This window comes from Cajanus cajan, chromosome 2, assembly GCF_000230855.2.
Source record: "Cajanus cajan strain Asha chromosome 2, NIPB_CcT2T_4, whole genome shotgun sequence".
Taxonomy (NCBI): Eukaryota; Viridiplantae; Streptophyta; class Magnoliopsida; order Fabales; family Fabaceae; genus Cajanus; species Cajanus cajan.
Window position 1 is genome coordinate 951,687 of NC_138518.1, and position 20,679 is coordinate 972,365.

Below are 20,679 nucleotides of genomic sequence, written 5' to 3' on the forward strand. Positions count from 1 at the left end.
CTTCAGCTTTACCAACTTAGCTTGAACCATCCTATAAGAAGCCACTGATACCGATCTTGCACCCAATACCAGGTCAATGCTAAATACAACATCATGCATAGGTAACAATCCTGACACATCATCTGGGAACACCTCAGGAAACTCACTGACAATCTCAATCTCAGTGATGCCCCTCTCCATCTCAATCATTCAAAACGACAAACAACATGAAGCACTCAGCTCCATCTTTCATCAACTACTCAGCCTGACCCGCTGACAACAACACCTCACCCTCCAACTGAGGAAATACCAATCTTCTCCGAGCACAATCTATAAGGATGTGATGGGCAGATAACCAATCCATCCCTAAGATTATGTTAATATCTATCATGAGCAACCCAATCAGGTTCACTCAGAACCTCCTACCAAAACACCTCTATTAGGAATCTCACACACATCTCCAATGTCATCAAAGAAATTGAAGCCAGAGTAGATACATACAAAACAACGTGCCTTGCAGACACCAACAACCCAATCTCCCCACACAATCAACAAAAAAATAAATGAATGTGTGGCACCAGAAACGAACAAAAATAAAACATCCTCACCTGCTGCCTTCCCTTTCCCCTTCACCAAGTCTGATGAAGTGGAAGCCTCTGCACCTGATAATGTAAACACTCTCCCCGCAGTTGTAAGTCTGGGTGGCCTCGGGGCACTCCTAGATGAAGTCGGCGGTGTCTGACAATCTCTAGAGATGTGGCCTGGCCTACCACATCTGAAGCAAACATTCCCCGGATGAGAACAATCTCTAACCATATGTGCTCTTTCACATCTGTAGCACCGCACCAACTGTGCTCCGCCCTGAGAAGTAACAGGTCGAGGTCCCCTACTAACAGCTCCTCTCTGAGACTGTACAGGTCTGTCATAGGGTCCCCTCTACTGGCCTGCCTTCCTGAACTCTAGCAGCCTTACCACTGCTACTACCATCCTCCAAACTCTCAACAGTCTTTGCCTTCTCAACCAAGGCAGGAAACTCCACTATGGACATAGGGACTATGACCCTCTTCAGCTCGTGCCTCAATCTCTCTGCAAACTTTCTACATCTCCAAGCCTCAGATATGGCCTGAGAATAGAAACGAGTTAAATGCTCAAACCTCATAGCATAATCTAGAACAGACAGGCTCTCTTAATGCAATCTCTATCAACAGGTATACTCCTGTTCTCTAACATTTGTTTGGTGTCTCTCCACCAGTTCTCAGCCTCGCCTGCCAGTATACATATTGCATAGGCCAACTTCCTTTCCTCAGAAGATCTCAAAACACTGACGATCTTCTCCATCTCACACAACCACTAATATGCCACATCAAGATCTGAATCCCCCTTGAACTGAAGAAGCTAACATCTCCTGAACTCTGCCTGAGAGACCACCGGTCTAGCTGCCTCAACTGCAGCTCTACCCACCTCCATCTAAGCAAAGTAAGCACTTTATTATTGCATCACTATGGCCATCATCTCCATAGTTCTAGCGATATGATCAAACTGAGACCTCATCATACTAAAAGAATTCAAACATTCTTTTACTAACACTTTACCACTACAACTCACCAAAATTAACACATATCAAAGATATGACACAACAGAAACATAGAAGGATCACTCCCCACAGAGCATCCTAACAGACTCGACCGGCTCTGATACCATAAAAGTGTAACGACCCGCCATGGTCTCTACACTTAGTGGAATCGCACTACTACTAGTGAACTAAGGAAAATATTAAATTGGATAACTCATACATACAGGTATAGATAAGAATAAAAATAACCAAATTCTTTAAATACAAAATAAAATGCCATATATGTACAGTCATCCCAAAAATAATACTCCCTAGTGCCGGTCAAACAGACAAAAATCGCTACCCAAAATGGTAACCCTAACACGAGGATCAAACTCCCCGTCTCGCAGCGGTCACCTCGACTCCAAGCTAGCCCTGACCTGCTCCCATACCAAGTATGATCATCGCAGTTCCACCACATGGAAACAGAAGGGTAAGCTAGAATTCACAAATGAATCATAATAATCTATACTACACAATCGTATTCATAGAGTCACACCATACACTCTATCCAATACTACTCATGCATAAAATATAATCCACCAGTCATGAAGTCAAACACCACACTTCATCATATTAATAATCATGCAATAAATGCATCTCATGATAGATATCAATGCATATCAATCATCTAATGCGTCGTCACGCATACACCTAGGAGATCTCCATAACAATAGAGCTGTATAAGTGACATTCCATCCTACCGAAACCACCCCAACCGTTTTCACGCCCAATGCGCCCGCTCGGTCACAGCTAAACAGGATATATAATCCTCCCTCGGGTTTACTCGGATGATGTCACTTACACAATTGGAAGTCCAAATCCACCGTCAGGTATAGCACAGCTGGGTACGGGCTTACCACGACCTTGGCATGCATTAACCAAGTCAATTGTGGAGTTCGCCCACCGACTATCCGCAAGGATCCACGCACCTTCCCGAGTACTTGGTTAAGGGAATAACCCTCGACCTCATACCCCGCTCCAACACTAGCTAAGGACTTAGAGGAGACTCACCCAACCCAGTGGCCTATCTAAGCACCACTCTCCCAAATCCAATGGCCTCCCAGACCACCACTCTCATATATCAGTGGCCTATCCAAGCACCACTCTTAAGAGACTCTATGTGAGCTCTTCCAGTTCGAAAACATTTTTCCTCTCCTCAAGTCCTAGGCTAGACTCATGCCATAAGGCATCACATGCAATAATGCATCACACATCATAATGGTCTGCCCACCATCATGATCAACAATCATACACATGTCATAAGACATCACATGCAATAATGCATCATACATCATAATGGTCTGCCCACCATCATGATCAACAGTCATACTCATATTCAAACATTCATACGTATCATCACAAAGCATACATATGAATCACACCGCACCATACATCATATATCACACATATATGATCTAACATTTTAACTTTTAACATATTTACGCTCGGCGTAGCCTGAGCTCGCCCAGCCTAATCCCAACCTGAGAGCCCTAAGCTCTTCCATGCCTGGCGCACTCAACCTGCGCCTAGTCTAATCCCAGTCAGAGAGTTCAGAAACTTTCATCCAAACCAACAAATCCAGTCACATGCAAACACAAAACACAATACATAGGCTCCATACAACTTAAATAAACCTAGAATCAACATGCACCCATCTGATGCATCAAATTCACCAGAAACCCCATTTTTTTCCAAGACTTTGAACAATTAGCGAATTCTCCGATCCAGCCATGGATCCTCAACTTTCATGCATCAATTGAGTTTCTAAACTCACATGCAACTTAAATAACAAACATTCTAGCTTCCCTTACCTGAAGATTGGCTCAGATAGCCAAAGACTGAACAAAAGTAAAATTTCCCCTCGAGGCTCAACTCGGAACTTCAGTCCTCCCAAAACAAGCTTTCTAATCTGAATTTCAAGAAAAGTCAGAAGGAGTTAGTGATCTAGAGGAGAAAAGGAGTCAAACAGAGAAATTTGGGAGAGAAAGGAGCTCACTGACCCAGACACCTTCTCTCTAAAACTTCTCTCTAAAAACTCCAAAACTCCTGAAGGCCCCCAACCCCCTATTTATAAACTTTCGGATTGGCCCAGAACGGCCCGTACCGAGTTCGGAACGGCCCGTTCCGAACTCCCAAATCACGCACAAAATTAACGCCCAGAACGGCCGGTTCTGAAATCAGAACGGCCCGTTCCGGGACTCATCCGGAACGGCCCGTTCTCCCTCCGGAACGGCCCGTTCTCCCTCCAGAACGGCCCGTTCTCCCTCCAGGACGGTCCGTTCTCCTTCCCAGAACGGCCCGTTCTCCTTCCCAGAACGGCCCGTTCTCAACTACAACATGTAGTTCAATTCAGTAGCTTGGAACGGCCCGTTCCAGTTTGGGAACGGCCCGTTCTGGGCTACTGAATCAACCTCTTTTTTTTTTTTTTTTTTTTTTTTTTAACAATGTTACAGAAGCCGACTTCGAGTCTCGATACAATAAATTCAAAATAAAACCACCTACGCAACGGGCACCGAACGCGCGCCCTAAACCTTGAGAAAAAATCAAAACCAAACACTGGTGCAGAACAAAACTCGTATTCAAAGGTCACGATCCATACATAAACACGGATACAAAAATGTATACACAACAAAACTGTCCTATACGGAGACGTCGTCGCTACAACTCTCCTCGACATCGTCCTCCCAGACTAACCGCCCGAAGCGAACAACCTTCTCCAAATGCATACCGGAATAGTCGCACCCCGGCGCGAGGAGCCTAGCCTGCCGAGCAGCCTTGAAGAAGCCCCTCTTATGTTCCATTACCACAGAACATTCAACTTCCTCAAGCCTCCTCTTCAACGCCGTATTCTCGGCCTCCAAAGCCGAAAGACTTACCCTCTGGGCAGCCACCTCCTCTTCCTTACTACTGAGGACCACCTCATCGCGGAGACGCTCCTCGGTTACGGACACCAGCTCGCCCTTCAAAAAAGTCACCTCCTCTTCCAAGGAGTGAACCTGGCTAGCGTAACCCTCATTAGTGCCCAAGGCGGCCTCCAGCGATTTGCGGGTCTCGGCGAGATCCCCCGGACCTCCTGGAGCTCAGCCCCCTGCATCTTCGCCTCAGACAGGGTGGCGGCCAAAACCTTGTTCTCCTCCACCAAAGGCCGCACTTGGCCCTTCAGCTTCGCCAGATCTTCCTGCTGCCGCGACCACTTGTGCTTCCAGTAATCCACAATGGTCGTGCCCCTCTGCAGGAAGATCTGAGCGGCATCAAAACTCCCCATAGGCCCGACGGACTCGAACATTGCCTGGTCGGCCGCGCTCAATGACCCCCTCGGAAAAAATTTCTCGGGTGTCAACGAAGCACTCCACAGTGAGTCAATCTCCTCCGACGCACTCAAATGCTCCAATCGCGTCGGGGCGCCCTCCTGCGCGTAGCGGTACGCAAGATAGGGACGTTTTGGAGGCCCCCTCGTCGCAGGTGCAGAGGCTGGGACGCTAGAGCTAGGACCTTCCCCACGAGGATCGGCCGAAGTAGCAGCAGAAGCTCCCGGCTCTGCCCCAGGGACATCGGCCCCCGCCGCCGTCGACCTCGGAACCTTCAGAACCCCGGGGGGCCTGCCCGCCTGCAAAAGAAGTATGAGAAAAGGTCTAAGCCCTGCCAGACAACAAACAACCCGGGGAATAGCAAATCAAGAGATCGCAAACACACGTTGCTCACCTCAACAACACGGGTAACTCGCCCGACGGTCGGAACTTCCGCTCTACAAGTCGTACTGACCTGGTCAGCAGCCCGGGAAGTCGACTCGACGGCAGCCTCCACCTACAATAAACAATCGCAACTCAGGGAACTGAAAGAGAACGTACAAAGAAAGAGCAAGTAATCGACAAGCAATCCCAACCGCTCGTTCAGAAGCCCGGATAGATACCCCGGCAGGACGGACGAAAGGCTCGGCAGCCGACGCTGCCCCCTCAGAAACCACCCGAGCTCCCCCCTGGGGCAGGAGACTCCCGGGCAAACCCACCACCTCAACGCCGGTGGCCCCAGTAACAACCTCCTCCGCCTCGCGAGGAACAGAGGCTCCCCCAACCTCCCTCGGGACCCTCTTCCTTTTCCGATTGACCTTCAGGGGAGAGACCTCTACCTCCCCCTGAGCCTTAGAAGCCTCAAGCTCAACAACATTGTAGCAATGACACTGCTTCCAGTCACGCCACAAGTCCTTTCCCACAATACCTGAAAGCAAAGGACAGAGCACGTTAGCAAGCATAAAACCCTAACACATAAACAAAGTTACCAAAGACTCACCCTCCAAATCTCTTTCTCTGTGCGCCGAACGCTCGAGTGACAGAATGAGCTTACAGTCTAGCGGGCGAGGAAGCGCCTTCAAAGCATCGACAGCAGCCGTCTCCGACGGCGTCAGCTGCGAGGGGTCCACCCCATGAAACCCAGACGGGTCACGACACCAGTAGAAGGAAAACCTCGGCAGCCCGCCAAAATAGAACCCCCCATCCTCCAAAGGGTCGACATCGACAAGAGTAACCCGGAAAAACTCTTCCCTATAGTTTTTATACGATTGGGAATAAGGAGTAAATAAACCCCCTTCCTTACCCCCATTCAAAGAAAGAGTTCCGTACGGCGGGGCGCCCGCCTTCAATTGGTAGAAAGAGAGAAAAACCCGAAGGGACACCTCCACCCCTAGAACCGTGCATAAAACCTCGAACGCCCTTAAAAAACCCCAACTATTGGGATGCAAATGACTGGGGTCCGCATTAACATAGTTTAAAAAGTCGCATTCAAACTGCATCAAAGGAAGGCAGACACCCAAGTCCCTGAAAAAACTCTGATACATATAGAAGGAGGGGGAACCAACGGACCTCTTCATATACACACCTTCACTAGCCGAACAAGGCTCCAATCGGATCTTCTGAGAAATAGAGGGGTCACAAATCCTATGCGTCTCCCAGAGCGCATCAACCTCCAAACTCGAGTCAAAAACGCTTGCAAACTTGGCCATTTCGCGTTTTACCCATTCGTAGCCAAGGACACCCAACTCTAAGTCCCTGGGCGGAGGCACCTCCTTTCCCTCAGCGGCGCCCCTACCGGTAACCACCGCCTTACCGCGTGCTTTGCCCCTAGCAGGGGCAGTAGAACCAACGCCATGACCACCAGCCATCAAGAAAACTCAAAGAATCACAAGAAAGACAAAGAAAGCAGAAATAGGGAGCAGACGAAGACGAAGCGTGCACAAGAAGCTGATGGGCCAGGAAAGAGTAAAGCGAAAACGAGAAGAGGTGCGGGAAAAGGAAAAAACCTCTTCCCAAAGTTCAAAACGGTCAGGCCACGTGTCGACCAAGGGGCACGCCTGATGACACATTAATTGCAACCCATCATTGCATAACCGTCATTTCCCTTAATGCGCCACTTGCACGTTCCCGGGAAATGAACAGTCGCGACACATGGCAGACCCTCAGGTGGCGCACGTGGAAAGCTACTTCCCACTGGCGAGCCCGGTCTCAGCTCCTCGACCTACGATCTTCAGAGCTCGGGGGGCTAGTGTACTAACCGTACTTCGCACCCGGGCTCCGAGCCCGGATTAGCAATACAAAACAACCCCGAGCACGCGGTGCATGACGTCAGCCCGGTATTTAAGCAAATCATACCTGATTCCGGGGATCCCGTCCCAGACCGGATCCGCCCTCCAATTGTATCAGATCATGATATATCTTATCTCAAGCCCAAAAGCCTAAGGCAAACCTAATTCACTCCAAGGTACGTGCATTACTTATACGAGACTATTACACACACAAACCCTAACTTTGGCATCGGAGTCTCTTTTGCAGGTACCTCCCCCATCTTGGAGCACCAACACATCAGGCAAAGGAGGCTCACCGATCTTACTGGACGAATCACCTCTACGACCAAATTCCGGTAAGAACAATAATCATCTTTGATTCTCCATATTTAATAATTTATTATGTCTTTCTATTATTAAAAAAATTATTTATTTAACTACTTTTTTATAGAGGTATCTAATGATTTGACTCATTAATAATATATATTATAATATATGTTACATACATATGTAATTTCAGATTTTCGCATCAAATTTATCGAGAGGCACAAAGCAAATTAACATACAAATAGTGTGTATTCGCGTTAAAATCCTTGATGCCCGTTATTACCTTTGAAATTTTTGTAAAATAGCTAATTAAATTATGAGCTTATTTAGATAATTTTTTTAATGAATATTTAAATAAAAATAAAAAAATATAATAAACTTGCATATAAATTAAAATTAATTTATAAAAGTTTTTTTTTTTTTTTATCTAAAATTTTATTCTTAACTCACGTTCAACTTAAGAAAACATTTATTTTAATTTTTTTTTCTTAAAAATGCTTATTGAAAAAGCTTATCTAAAGAGTCCCTGTAATCGTATTCAAAGTTCAAACACACACAAATCTTGCATTACGATATTTTATCCGTAAAACAAGAGATTCAATTCAACACATCAACTTCAAATTAATAAGAAAACATTTCTGAAAATACGTATAAAACTATTGATACGCGACTATTCCATACATAAACAATTTGAATGAATAGCCCTCAAAAGGAAATGACATAAATAAATAAACACATCAACATTAGGTTAATTAAAAAAAGAGAAAAAGACACCCTAAACTAAGATTTGATTTCTAAACCAACCTTCATCCCACCTTCGTGTGGACCCCACCTCCCCACCCATGCACCCTCTATAAAACATCATCCTCATTGCTTCTACCACAAACCAAACACAACAAAGTTTAACTAAATTCACTCACTCAAACATCCTTCTTTTCATTCTCGACATGGCTCCAAGCATGAAAAAAGCTTCACCATCTTCACTTGTGACAAAGCACGTGAACGGGTTCAACCCTTCACCCTTCACACTCTCCGAGTCAACCCTAAAAGTAAACGGACACGTCATCCTCTCCCATGTCCCGCAAAACATAACCCTCACCCCATGCACCCACGACAACACCACCACCGGTTGCTTCCTCGGTTTCCACGCCCCCTCTCCGAAATCGCGCCACGTGGCACCCATGGGCCTCCTCCAAAACATAAACTTCACCTCCATCTTCCGCTTCAAGGTCTGGTGGACCACTCTCTGGACCGGCTCCAACGGCCGCGACCTCGAAACCGAAACCCAGTTCCTCATGCTCCAGTCAAGCCCAAGCCCAAACCAAAGCCCACGTCCCTACGTCTTATTTCTCCCCATAATAGAAGGCCCGTTCCGCGCCTCGCTGGAGCCCGGGCCAGGCGACAACGTATCCGTCTGCGTGGAGAGCGGGTCGAGCCACGTGGCGGGGTCCACCTTCGACGGCGTCGTTTACATGCAGGCCGGGGAGGACCCGTTCACGTTGGTGAAGGACGCGACGCGCGTGGTGAAGGCTTGGTTGGGAAGCTTCAACTTGGTGGAAGAGAAGAGGGTTCCGGGGGTGGTGGATAAGTTCGGGTGGTGCACGTGGGACGCGTTTTACCTGACGGTGGAGCCGGAGGGGGTCAAGCAGGGCGTGAAGGGGCTGGCCGAGGGCGGGTGTCCGCCGGGGTTTGTGCTGATCGACGACGGCTGGCAGTGCATCAGCCACGACAAGGATCCCGAGGCGGAGGGGATGAACCAGACGGTGGCCGGAGAGCAGATGCCGTGCAGGTTGATTAGCTACCAGGAGAACTACAAGTTCAGGGATTATGGCGAGGGAGAGGGGTTGAAGGGGTTCGTGAGGGATCTGAAGGAGGGGTTTGGCGTGGAGTATGTGTACGTCTGGCATGCTCTCTGTGGCTACTGGGGAGGGGTCAGGCCTGGGGTGAAGGGCATGGCGGAGGCCACGGTGGAGGAGGTCCGCTTGTCGGAGGGGCTCAAGGGGACCATGGAGGATCTTGCCGTCGATAAGATTGTACAGAATAGGGTCGGGGTGGTGCCGCCGGACCACGTGGCGGAAATGTACGAGGGCCTTCATAGCCACTTGGAGAGTTCAGGGATTGATGGGGTTAAGGTTGATGTCATTCACGTAAGTTTTCCACTTTCGCTTTTTTTTTTATTATTTTTTTAAAAACCATTTTAATGGATATATTTCGTGGTGGAAAAATGATAAAATATCACTATCTTGGTTACAGTGTAAAGAGTATATATTCATTAACTTTTTTAGAAAATAAAGTAAAAATACGATTCATTGTTTATATGTAAGGAGAAAACATTGAAAACAAGCCATTATTAGAGCCTCAGAGAATCATTTTTTATTTTTTTTTATTTTTCTATTATTTGTTATACAAAGAGAGAGAATTTTTTGGTTTGTTTGACATTTATAACAGTCATTGTCAGCTCGTTTCACTTTCCTATATTTTGGTCGGCACGTTATTTCTTTTTAAATTCAAGTTTTGCCCTTCTATTTTTTTACTCTTTTTTCTTTAAAAAACAGATATATATATATACTTTTTATGTCAGCATTCATTTACTTAATTCTGGACCACATTTCTTGTCAAATGCAAATTACCAAGCTTTTCCTTTTCTTTTTGGTGTGTTGTCTTGGTATGGATGCTTACTTGTGTCTTGGGATGTATTGGATTTGTGTAACAGTTGCTAGAAATGGTGTGTGAGAAATATGGAGGACGAGTAGATATGGCCAAAGCATATTACAAAGCTCTCACCGCTTCGGTGAGAAAACATTTCAAGGGCAACGGTGTCATTGCCAGCATGGAGCATTGCAATGATTTCATGTTGCTGGGAACTGAAGCAATATCCCTTGGTCGTGTTGGTATGTGACCCTGATGTGCAACATAGTAATAATAGTAATACACAACATATATGTATATTATTATGTATAAATCGCAGATATAATATTATTGGAGCTGTTAATGTCGTTTTCTGATCGAAATTGGATCTTGGTAGTATGCATAATAAATGATTTCATTATGTATGTTATTAAGATAAAACTCAAATTCTGATAAAAAAACGACTCTAACACTATCCATGGTAGTGTATCTTAAGTTTTCTCATATTATTATTTGGAATTATAAGTTCCTTTGATCTGATATAAGTGTATGACTTGGATTGTAACAGGTGATGATTTCTGGTGCACTGACCCTTATGGTGATCCAAACGGTACATATTGGCTACAAGGGTGTCACATGGTGCATTGTGCATACAACAGCTTGTGGATGGGAAACTTCATCCACCCAGATTGGGACATGTTCCAATCTACACACCCTTGTGCTGCTTTCCATGCAGCCTCAAGAGCCATGTCTGGTGGCCCCATTTACATCAGTGACAAAGTTGGGAACCACAACTTTGAGCTGCTCAAGACCCTGGTCTTGCCTGATGGCTCCATCCTCAGATGTGAGCACTATGCACTTCCAACCAGGGACTGTCTCTTTGCTGACCCTCTCCATGATGGCAAAACAATGCTCAAGATATGGAACCTCAACAAGGTCACCTCCCCCTCCTCACATCTCATACTTCAATTCATCATCTCCTTTCCAATGATTTCGTGTCTATGAAATTAAACTAACACTTTATATGAGATTTCACAAGATTGTAGATAAATCAGGAAGAGTTTGTGCAATCTTATGAAATTTCAAAAGGTGTTAGTGTAATTTACTCTTGATTTTAACAATGAAGAAAACGAGAAATTGAGCTCTTGCCAAGTTACTTACAAAAATGTGCCATGTTTCTATGATGATGTTGCTTAAAAGCAAATTGATTATTTACCAGTGCCAAATGGAAAATGTTTTTCCACAATAAGAGTGAGACAACTTTTGTTATCCTGTTCAATTTGAGACTAACTTTTCATACAATTCTTGAGGTGCTTTTGGTGCTGGTTGTTTTTATTAGAACTGGAATTTTATCTCGATAATCTGTATAATAAACATTTGTATTGAATGTCAATATGGATTATGAGATAACGTTTCAATTCTGATTAGTAATCAACACCAGAAATACTCAAAGAATCATATTAGTTTTCTCTTTTAAGTTCAGCAGAATATTTTGAGATGTGTGTATAGAAAAGGATATAAAAAATGTAAGACATAGAGATGACTCTGTGTGATATTAAAATAATGGAAATGGTGTTAAAAAGGATCAGAACCTAACAGTATTGTGATCTTGCTTTTTAATACAGCACACTGGAGTTCTTGGAGTGTTTAACTGCCAGGGAGGAGGCTGGTTCCGTGAGATAAGGTCCAACAAATGTGCTGCTGAGTTTTCTCACAGGGTGTCAACCAAGACCAATCCCAAAGACATTGAGTGGAACAGTGGAAAGAACCCAATTTCCATTGAAGGGGTGCAACTTTTCGCCTTATATTTCAGCCAAGCCAAGAAACTCATCCTCTCAGCACCCTCTGATAGTGAAGAGGTTTCCTTGGAGCCATTCCATTTTGAGCTCATAACAGTTTCCCCTGTGACTGTCTTGCCTGGCAAGTCTATCAAGTTTGCTCCTATTGGTTTGGTGAACATGCTGAACACTGGTGGAGCAGTTCAGTCCTTGGCCTTTGATGAGGCTCATAATTTGGTGGAAGTTGGAGTAAGAGGCAAAGGGGAGATGAGGGTCTATGCCTCAGAGAGACCAAGCACTTGTAGAATTGATGGCAAAGAAGTTGATTTTGAATATGAAGAGTCCATGGTCAAAATTCAAGTACCCTGGCCTGGTTCTTCAAAATTGTCCACTGTTCAGTATGCATTTTGATCTTGGAAGGGATTTTGTTTTTTATTTTTTAAATTATTGTCCATAGTGAATGATGTTAAGGGCCTTTTTATCCCCTGTTTGTATGTTTCATTAGTTGCTTTGGTAGTTTTTCCCTCAGTGCTGAGGGAATAATAGAGTGATCTGATGATTATGTCAATTTCTCAATCATATAGTGCTGTCATTAGGCAAAGATTATTGGATAATTCAAAGAACTTACTTATAATTATAAGAGGCCTGAAAGGCTGAAACTGTTTGATACAAACATTGTTGCTTAATCCCTTTGGTGCCAACATCTACGCCTCCACTTCATTACCTACTACGAAATGTCCATCTTCGAGCTCCATGTGACAGTAGTTGATTATTACAATATACATCCATTATATAAAACTTTTGTTAATTATTTATGAAAATGAGGGTGATTTTTTCGTGTTTTGAAAACGATAACATACATCAGACATTGACGAAATTGAGATTGATATACAATCATGAAATACTGGATAATAGCAATACGATCATATATAACATAACAATGTTCACTGCATTTCGGTTTTATTGTATCCTAGTCATGACATAGTTTAAGATGCCTTCATTTTCATGTATCTTATATTCTTCTGGAACTTAAATATTAATCATGCCAGAGGAACTTTTGGAATTTTCATATCTTCTATTTGTCCATCTTGCCTTTTAGTTCATTTTCTTATTTGATGATTTTTATCTTTGAAATTAACGAGTCTACCACCTTTGTGTGTTTGAGATTCGTTCGAAATATTAGCTAGTGGAACTTGAATACCAATTCTTCTTTTGAAACACTTTGCCCAACATGATTTTCAAATCACTTTCATCACACAAATGGCTTGGAGCAATCAACATATTATACACATAAAGCAACATTAAAAATAAAACAACCATCATCAAGGCGCTTCACATACATGCAACAATCATACACATGATGTCCGTAGCCAAATTAAAGCCCAGAAGAGTCACATCATTGCCATTGACACAATTTTAATCCAAAGAGAAATCGCTTCAATTTACAAAATTGTCCATTTTTTTTAAAGTAAAAAATAAGTCGAGCAAAATTCACTCTTAATTATACTTTTAATCCTTTTGCCACTATTTAACAAATTTGATTCTCCCATTTTTAAATTTTTTTTTTTATATTTTAATCGCACTTCCTTCCCTAATTTGACATCTAAATGTTAAAATGACAATACAATAAAACATGCCAACATTTTCTGGTTAAAATTAAATATATATTTTTTAAAATTTTTGTTTTAGTGTTCTAAAATTTTGCTTTAAACTAATCTAATTTAATTAAAAGGTAAATAAAGTTTAGTCAATGATTATTTTCGTCAAGAATTAAACGTGAATATTGTCTGAAAATCTTGATTCAAAACATTAAATATAAGTTAATAAATGAAATAAAATTTCATAACTAAAATAATGGAATCAAATTAAAAAAAATAAAAATAAAATTCGAGAACAAATTTACAAAATGATGACACAGAGGGTGGAAAGAATAATTAAGAAAACTAAAAATCAAAATAACATTAAAACTATTTTAAATATAAATAAATATTGATTTTACATTTTATTCATTTATTTATTATCTTTTTAACTGAAGACAAAAAAAAAGAGGAGAAAAATAAAACCAAATCAGAAATAAAAGCAAACAAATATAAATTTATTTAGGATTGGAAGCAGAAGAAGGACACCACAGTGTTGTAACTGTTGTTAAACATTGTTCACTGTTACAATTTCGAACCGATTTCCCCACTGGCTGCATCCAATTACGATTCTGCCCCCCCAATTTCGGTAATTAACTCTAACTCCGAGGTTGTCTTCCTGTTACTTGTAATTGCTGAATTCTACATTCGACTTTGTGTAGAGATTCATCACAACTATGGACACGAGAAGGGGTGAAAGCAAGTCACAACATGATGACTTTGTTTGCCACTCTGAATACCAGTGACCCCTTTCTACAAGGCATTAATAATGCCATTATTTTATATCTTAAAGAACAAGAAAAAGGTTGAGAGGGTTCAAGAAAATAGAAGAAAAAAAAATAACAATGACCATTTTTATCATTTTAGTCCCTAAAACCAATGTTATAACAATTGAACTCGTCTAAGCAACAATTTGATGGTTTAATTATTAAATTAGTTTTAAAAATAATATAATTAACATAATTTAAGATATCTTGTAGTGTAAATTTAAAATTATTGTTATTCTAAATAATAGATATCACGTGTCCAAATTTAAAATTTAAAATCATAAGTTCATATTAACACAATTTTATACTTCAAATTTAAATAGAAACTAAACTAAAATTCATAAATCTTAAATTTATAACAACAAAATTCATTAACAATTAAACTAAAGTCAATGATATAACTCTACAAAAATAAGTTTAAAATTCAAAACATAAATAATATTAACATCTATAATTATGTCAAAGTTAATGCTACAAAATGCAATGGTTGGAAAGTCCAAACCATATTTGTCAAAAACATATTTAAGCATTTTAAATTTCACTTGACATGTTATTTTTGAACCTAAGATAAAGAAAAAGGAGAAAAATAAAACAGAAATAAAAAAATATTTGAGTTAATCATCTATACACTGCTAGTATAAAGTTTTTTTATATTGATAACCGATCATATCTTTTAATAATATCATGTTAGTTACTTATTTAATAAAATAATAATAAAATAAATAATTCTAAAATATATGATTGGTTGTAAGTGTAAAAAAACTTTACACGTAATGTATAGATGATTAAATGAAAATATTTTATTTAGGATTGGAAGGGAAAAGAAGATAGTTCGGGTTTTGTTTGGAAGTTTTTGGGTTTGTTTTTCTTATATGCTAAGGAGTAAGGACACGACAGAGTCGCACCTAACAAAAGATTTGTGTTGGAGTTTGTTGGTTCAGTCTCGATGAACACGACGCCGTTTATGGACAAGCAGATTATGGATCTCACTCACGGATCTTCCACGAACAAGGACTTCATCGACCTCATGAAGCAAGAGCCTCATCACCATCTTCAAGACGATGAAGAGCAACAAGACCAAGAACAAAAATCATCGCGTGCCAATGGAATCACCAAAGACGACATCCTTCCCAGCTACGATTTCCTACCCATTCGCCCCCCTAATCACGACTCTGCCCCCAATTTCGCTGCCGCATTTTCTCGCCCTTGGAACTCCGATTCCATCTCCCCTCCCCTCGTCAAAGTAACATTCTCGCTTACCCTTTTGCTTCTTTGCCCTAAATTTTTTCTCTTTAACTCCTTTGCTGGTCTGGGTGTTCGCTCATGTTTCTTTTTCTTTTGTGATTGATTATGGGTGTTGGATTAGTTAATAGTTGGAGGTCAAGTTAGTTGTTAGGGCTTTTCTTTGGTAATTAACTGTGAGGTTGTCTTCCTGTGACTTGTGATTGCTAAATTGTAAGCCTTTCAGAGATTGACCGGGATCATGGACCCATGGGGGTACTGGACCATGTTGGATTAATTGGAGTTCAAATTAGTTGTTAAGCCTTGTTTGTTGGGTAATTAATTGGGAGGGTGTCTTTGTGTGACTTTTGATTGCTAAATTGAAAACATCTGGTATTTGTGAGTTTGACTGGGTTCATGGGCACTTGGTGGTACTGGACCATATTTTCTGTGTTACCTGGAGATTGACTGGGAACATGGACATGTGGCAGTACTAGATCATATATCTTGAAAGGGTTTTGCTATCTTTCAATGTTTGGGATGTGATACATGTACTATTTCACTTAAGTTTTTGATTGTGGGGATTCTTTAGTCTATTGTGTGCCCATGAAATGTATTGAATTGAACACTTTAAATTACTTAAAAAAAAGGGCAAGCATTTAGTGACTTTATTGTTTTCAATACAATAAATGCTTTCTTTGTTATTAACTTTTTTCTTCTTCTTTCTATTATCGAGTTCTTATTGTGCACCCTCAGGTCACTGGCACACAATAGAAAAACCGTTTGATTGCTTGCTGTTTTTAAAATTATGCATATTCAATTGTGTTCATTTAGGCATGTGCTTAAAGAAAAGGGATGCTATTTATTTGAAATATGAGGTTAGGTCATGGCCCTTTGTGGTTTCCACCAAATTGTAACTTCTCAGCTTGGGTGCTTGACCATAAAATTCTACAGAAATGGATTCCTACATTTCACACATTCATGAAGTTATGAATCAAAACCATTGGATGAAAATAGGTCGGTTTGCACCTTGGATACTTATTTTAAGTTGTTTGTAGACATAAAATATGAGTCATTCAACCTCATCCAATGGTTACGATTAGCTAAATGTGGGAAATCCCATACTGCAAGTAATCCCGATCTAAAATTCTATAGCATGTTAGTGTCGTGTGGTGAGTTGGAGCTTCTTTTTCTAAAAAATTCTTTATTTTTTGTGTAAAATACTGATACCATCAAGATACTTGTCTTCATGTCTAGGTTCCCAATGTTGTTCAGGAAACAGTAAGAGTTATATGATACTATCTAGTTATTTATTTCTATGTTGTTAATAGTGTGCTATAGCACAGCACGATAGTGGTAGAGCAGCTAGTGGCTGCTATTTCATGGCTGCAGCACAGTGTTTTGGTGTAGATCGCAGTCTGTGGTGCACAAATTGGCAACCACGGTGTAGTTCACCTGAAAACCCAAAAATACCCTTAAATTTTAAGTTGTAACATTACCTAGGGGTATTTTAGGAATTCTCATGTTATATAAAGATTTTTCTAAAGAAAAACCTATTCAGTTTTTTGTCGTTTCTGAGACTTGAATGGACAACCTCTTGCGCAACCTAGCCCTCCTCTTCTTAGAGGCTTGATTTATTTATAATTTACTTTTTGAATGACTTGTGCTCTCAACTCTATAGTTATAGTTGTTATTTTACTTTGCTGTTGCATCAGGGTTTTGTGTATTTGAATAATTGGGTGATGATTCACGAGTAGTGTTGTGTTGGAGGCATCAATAATTTATTGTACCATCTTGGTGCAGTGTTTTTTCTTCAAAAGTTTTATGTATTCATCCTTATTTTGTGCAGAGTTACAGTTCTCTGGATTCAGCAGAACCTGCAAAGGTCATTGTAGAAAAGGACCGAAGTGCTTTTGATGCTACAATGTTGTCTGAGATTGATCGTACCATGAAGAAACATATGGAAAATATGCTTCATGTTCTGGAAGGTGTTAGTGCACGGTTAACACAACTAGAAACCAGAACCCACCATCTTGAAAATTCTGTGGATGATTTGAAGGTATCTGTTGGAAATAATCATGGTAGCACTGATGGAAAATTAAGGCAGCTGGAGAATATTCTTCAAGAGGTATTTTATCTATCACACTCAGTCTCCACCCCCTTCTAGCCTTAATAATTAGCTACATTTTGTTTGTTGAATGAGTTCGAAGGTTGATGTTAATATTTGTCTAATATAAAAGGTTCATCCAATAAAACATATAGTTAACGATTTAATACCTTAAATAGTTGTATCCTAATCCATAAGCATTTTTTTTATGTTCAACCATTCAATTTAACCTTTTTTTGTGCCACACTAAAGTCTAAAAGGATTAAGTTGAAAAAACACATCATTAGAGACTCTAGTACCATGCCAAAAAACAATTATCACAAATGCTTGAGCTATTAGGCGAAAGCATATGAAAGGTTTTATATTACATCATCCAAAACAACATATACCTTTCTAGATTTTAATATTTTTTTGGATAATTAACTCATGAATTTGAGTTGAGCCTTTTCAACCCCAAAAGTTAGCTCATGAGATGAGAATGGTCTAAGCTTTTATAAGCTCTACTTTGGCCATATTTGTACTTGGGTGGGATCTCACCATTAACTTAGTTGACTTTCCTTGAGGTGTTTTAAGAATTTTACTATTTAGGTCTTAAAGTGGGGTTCCCAATATAAAGTTGCCATGATATGGTAGCTTCAACATGGCTACACTATGGCACCCATTGTTTGCATGGTGACCATGGGTGTCCTACACAATGACAATGGTCAATATATGGTAAGCAGTGACTATACTTGAGAACTTGAACCACTTTTTTTGTGAATGAAAATGTGCTATGGCCTAGGGGGCCTAGGTGCTATCAAGATTGTAATACTGTATCTATAATTTTATAGTTGTGTATCTTTCCTCCCAACTGTGATGCCATTCTTTTATTAAGGTGTTTTTTTCCTCACTTGAACACTTGATAGACTCACAGATTATGATAATGTGATTTGTGTGCTTCTGCTGTGTGCTTTGTAATTGAGCAGACCACTTCAGATATAAAATTGAATATGTTGATATGTTTGTGAATTTAATTCTTACGTTGTCTGCCATGTAAGATTATAGAACTTAGTCTCTCCACCGGTAGACGTTGTAGGTCCACATTATTGATTTTTATACCGTTTTAAATTTTCTCTAATAATGAAACATATTATAAAAAGGTATTAAACTGAATTTGTTAGTTCACAATCAAACTCATTTTTAACATCAAAAAGTAGATAATAAAACATTTAGATTAGAAATCTTAAAGAAAAAATTGTGATATTTTAATCATCAACCCAAAGGAAAATGGTAAGATAAGAGTTGACAACCAAGCGGTTATGCCAAGAAAATAAAGAAAAAGGAAAACAAATTACTTCAAAAGGTGCATGGGGAAAGTTATGTAGAGGCTATTTATGTGGAACAAAACAGCTAGTTTTAATAAATTGATGTATGTGCGTGTTATTGTTAGAGAAAAAGGAAAACAAATTACTTCAAAGGGTGCATAATATATTATAGTTCATTTTTATACCGGTCCTTTGTTTACTGTTTTATTTGACGAATGAAATATACAGGTGCAATCAGGTGTGCAGACTATCAAGGACAAGCAAGATATAGTGCAAGCTCAGCTGCAACTGGCAAAGCTGCAAGTGTCCAAGACACAGTCAGAAAAGCAACCTAGTGCAATAACTGATCCTGCGCCGCAAGCTGCATCTGCTCCTGTGCAATCTCAGCAACAGCTTCCTACCCCTGCTAATCTTCCACAATCAATTCCTGTTGTTCCTCCCCCTAATGCACCTCCACAACAGGGTTTACCAGCTCCAGTTCAAATTCCAAACCAATACTCTCAGAACCAGATTCCAGCTGCCCCCCAGAGAGACACGTACTTCCCACCACCTCAGGAAGCACCAAATCAGCAATACCAACTGCCTTTATCACAGCAGCCACATCCTCAGCCCGTGGCACCGCCACATCAACAATATCAACAGACCCCACATCCCCAGTACCCTCAGCCACCACCTCATCTACCTCAGCAGCAGCCACCATCGCTTCCATCCATGAACCCACCACAACCACAACTACAATCTTCATTGAGTCACCATGTTGAGGAGCCACCTTATGTTCCTCCTCAGAGTTACCCTCCCAATGCCCGTCAGCCACCATCTCAGTCCCCCAGCGGTCCTCCTCCTCCTCAACAGTTCTACGGGACACCACCCCACACGGCATATGAACCACCATCGAGCAGATCCAGTTCAGGTTACTCTTCTGGTTATGGTACATTATCCAACCCTGGTGAGCAATATCGTTATGGTGGACCACCTCCCTATGGCGGTGCTCCTGCACTAAAACCACAACAATTGCCAACTGCTTCGGTGGCGCCAAGTGGTGCAAGTGGCTACCCTCAGCTCCCAACTGCCAGGCTACTCCCACAAGCAATACCTACTGCATCTGCAGTGAGTGGCAGCTCAGGTTCGGCTGGAACTGGAGGCAGGGTTTCTATTGACGATGTAGTTGACAAAGTTGCTAGTATGGGATTCCCAAGGGATCATGTGAGGGCTACGGTTCGGAAGCTGACAGAGAATGGTCAGGCAGTTGACCTTAATGCAGTGCTGGATAAGCTCATGAATGATGGTGAAGTCCAACCCCCACGAGGTTGGTTTGGTCGGTAGCATGATGCATTTAATTCAAGTGTGTATAGGAGAATTTGTTGCATGATGGAAGTTTATGAGGGGACTTTGTGGTTCGTTGGATTGTGCCAAAGTGGATATTTTGACCCTTCTATTGTTTTTTTTTTTTTTTTGAAGTTGAAACTGGTTTGTTTTCTTGTCTAGCTCTGATTTATGACTATCTTCATCTTGTTCTGTACATTCGCAATAAATAGAAGTGGATTTTGAAAATTACTTAGAACAGCACAAGTTTATTTGAGATTTAATTTTTACCGCTATGTTTGGTTACCAGTTTGCATCTTGTCACTTCAGTTAGTTAATCTCAAATGTAAAGCTAATTTGTGTGGCAGTTTTGTTGTTGTTTATTTTTCCTTGTTTCTCAAAGAAACTTCAATTGAATTCACAGCAAGAAGTTTTATTTATTATTATTTATTTTTAAGTT

General features: G+C 41.1%; 2 protein-coding genes across 2 annotated transcripts; both read left to right on the top strand.

Annotated features, from left to right (window-relative positions):
- The first annotated feature begins 8,364 nt into the window (after nucleotides 1-8,364).
- LOC109808047 (galactinol--sucrose galactosyltransferase) lies at nucleotides 8,365-12,554 on the top strand. Its single transcript, XM_020370862.3, has 4 exons — nucleotides 8,365-9,622; nucleotides 10,189-10,366; nucleotides 10,672-11,039; nucleotides 11,729-12,554. The coding sequence occupies exons 1-4, from the start codon at nucleotides 8,423-8,425 to the stop codon at nucleotides 12,290-12,292; spliced, it is 2,310 nt and encodes a 769-aa protein (XP_020226451.2). The 5' UTR covers nucleotides 8,365-8,422; the 3' UTR covers nucleotides 12,293-12,554.
- A 2,564-nt stretch (nucleotides 12,555-15,118) lies between these two features.
- LOC109808511 (basic salivary proline-rich-like protein (DUF1421)) lies at nucleotides 15,119-20,478 on the top strand. Its single transcript, XM_020371544.3, has 3 exons — nucleotides 15,119-15,528; nucleotides 17,356-17,634; nucleotides 19,146-20,478. The coding sequence occupies exons 1-3, from the start codon at nucleotides 15,232-15,234 to the stop codon at nucleotides 20,238-20,240; spliced, it is 1,671 nt and encodes a 556-aa protein (XP_020227133.2). The 5' UTR covers nucleotides 15,119-15,231; the 3' UTR covers nucleotides 20,241-20,478.
- The last annotated feature ends 201 nt before the right edge of the window (nucleotides 20,479-20,679 follow it).

Excerpts from the sequence above, each read along its gene's own strand:
- LOC109808047 (XM_020370862.3), top strand. The coding sequence starts at position 8,423 with ATGGCTCCAAGCATGAAAAAAGCTTCACCATCTTCACTTGTGACAAAG. Across the intron at positions 9,623-10,188 it reads TTAAGGTTGATGTCATTCAC|TTGCTAGAAATGGTGTGTGA; the intron begins GTAAGTTTTCCA and ends TTTGTGTAACAG. Across the intron at positions 11,040-11,728 it reads AGATATGGAACCTCAACAAG|CACACTGGAGTTCTTGGAGT; the intron begins GTCACCTCCCCC and ends TTTTTAATACAG.
- LOC109808511 (XM_020371544.3), top strand. The coding sequence starts at position 15,232 with ATGAACACGACGCCGTTTATGGACAAGCAGATTATGGATCTCACTCAC. Across the intron at positions 15,529-17,355 it reads TCTCCCCTCCCCTCGTCAAA|AGTTACAGTTCTCTGGATTC; the intron begins GTAACATTCTCG and ends TATTTTGTGCAG. Across the intron at positions 17,635-19,145 it reads TGGAGAATATTCTTCAAGAG|GTGCAATCAGGTGTGCAGAC; the intron begins GTATTTTATCTA and ends TGAAATATACAG.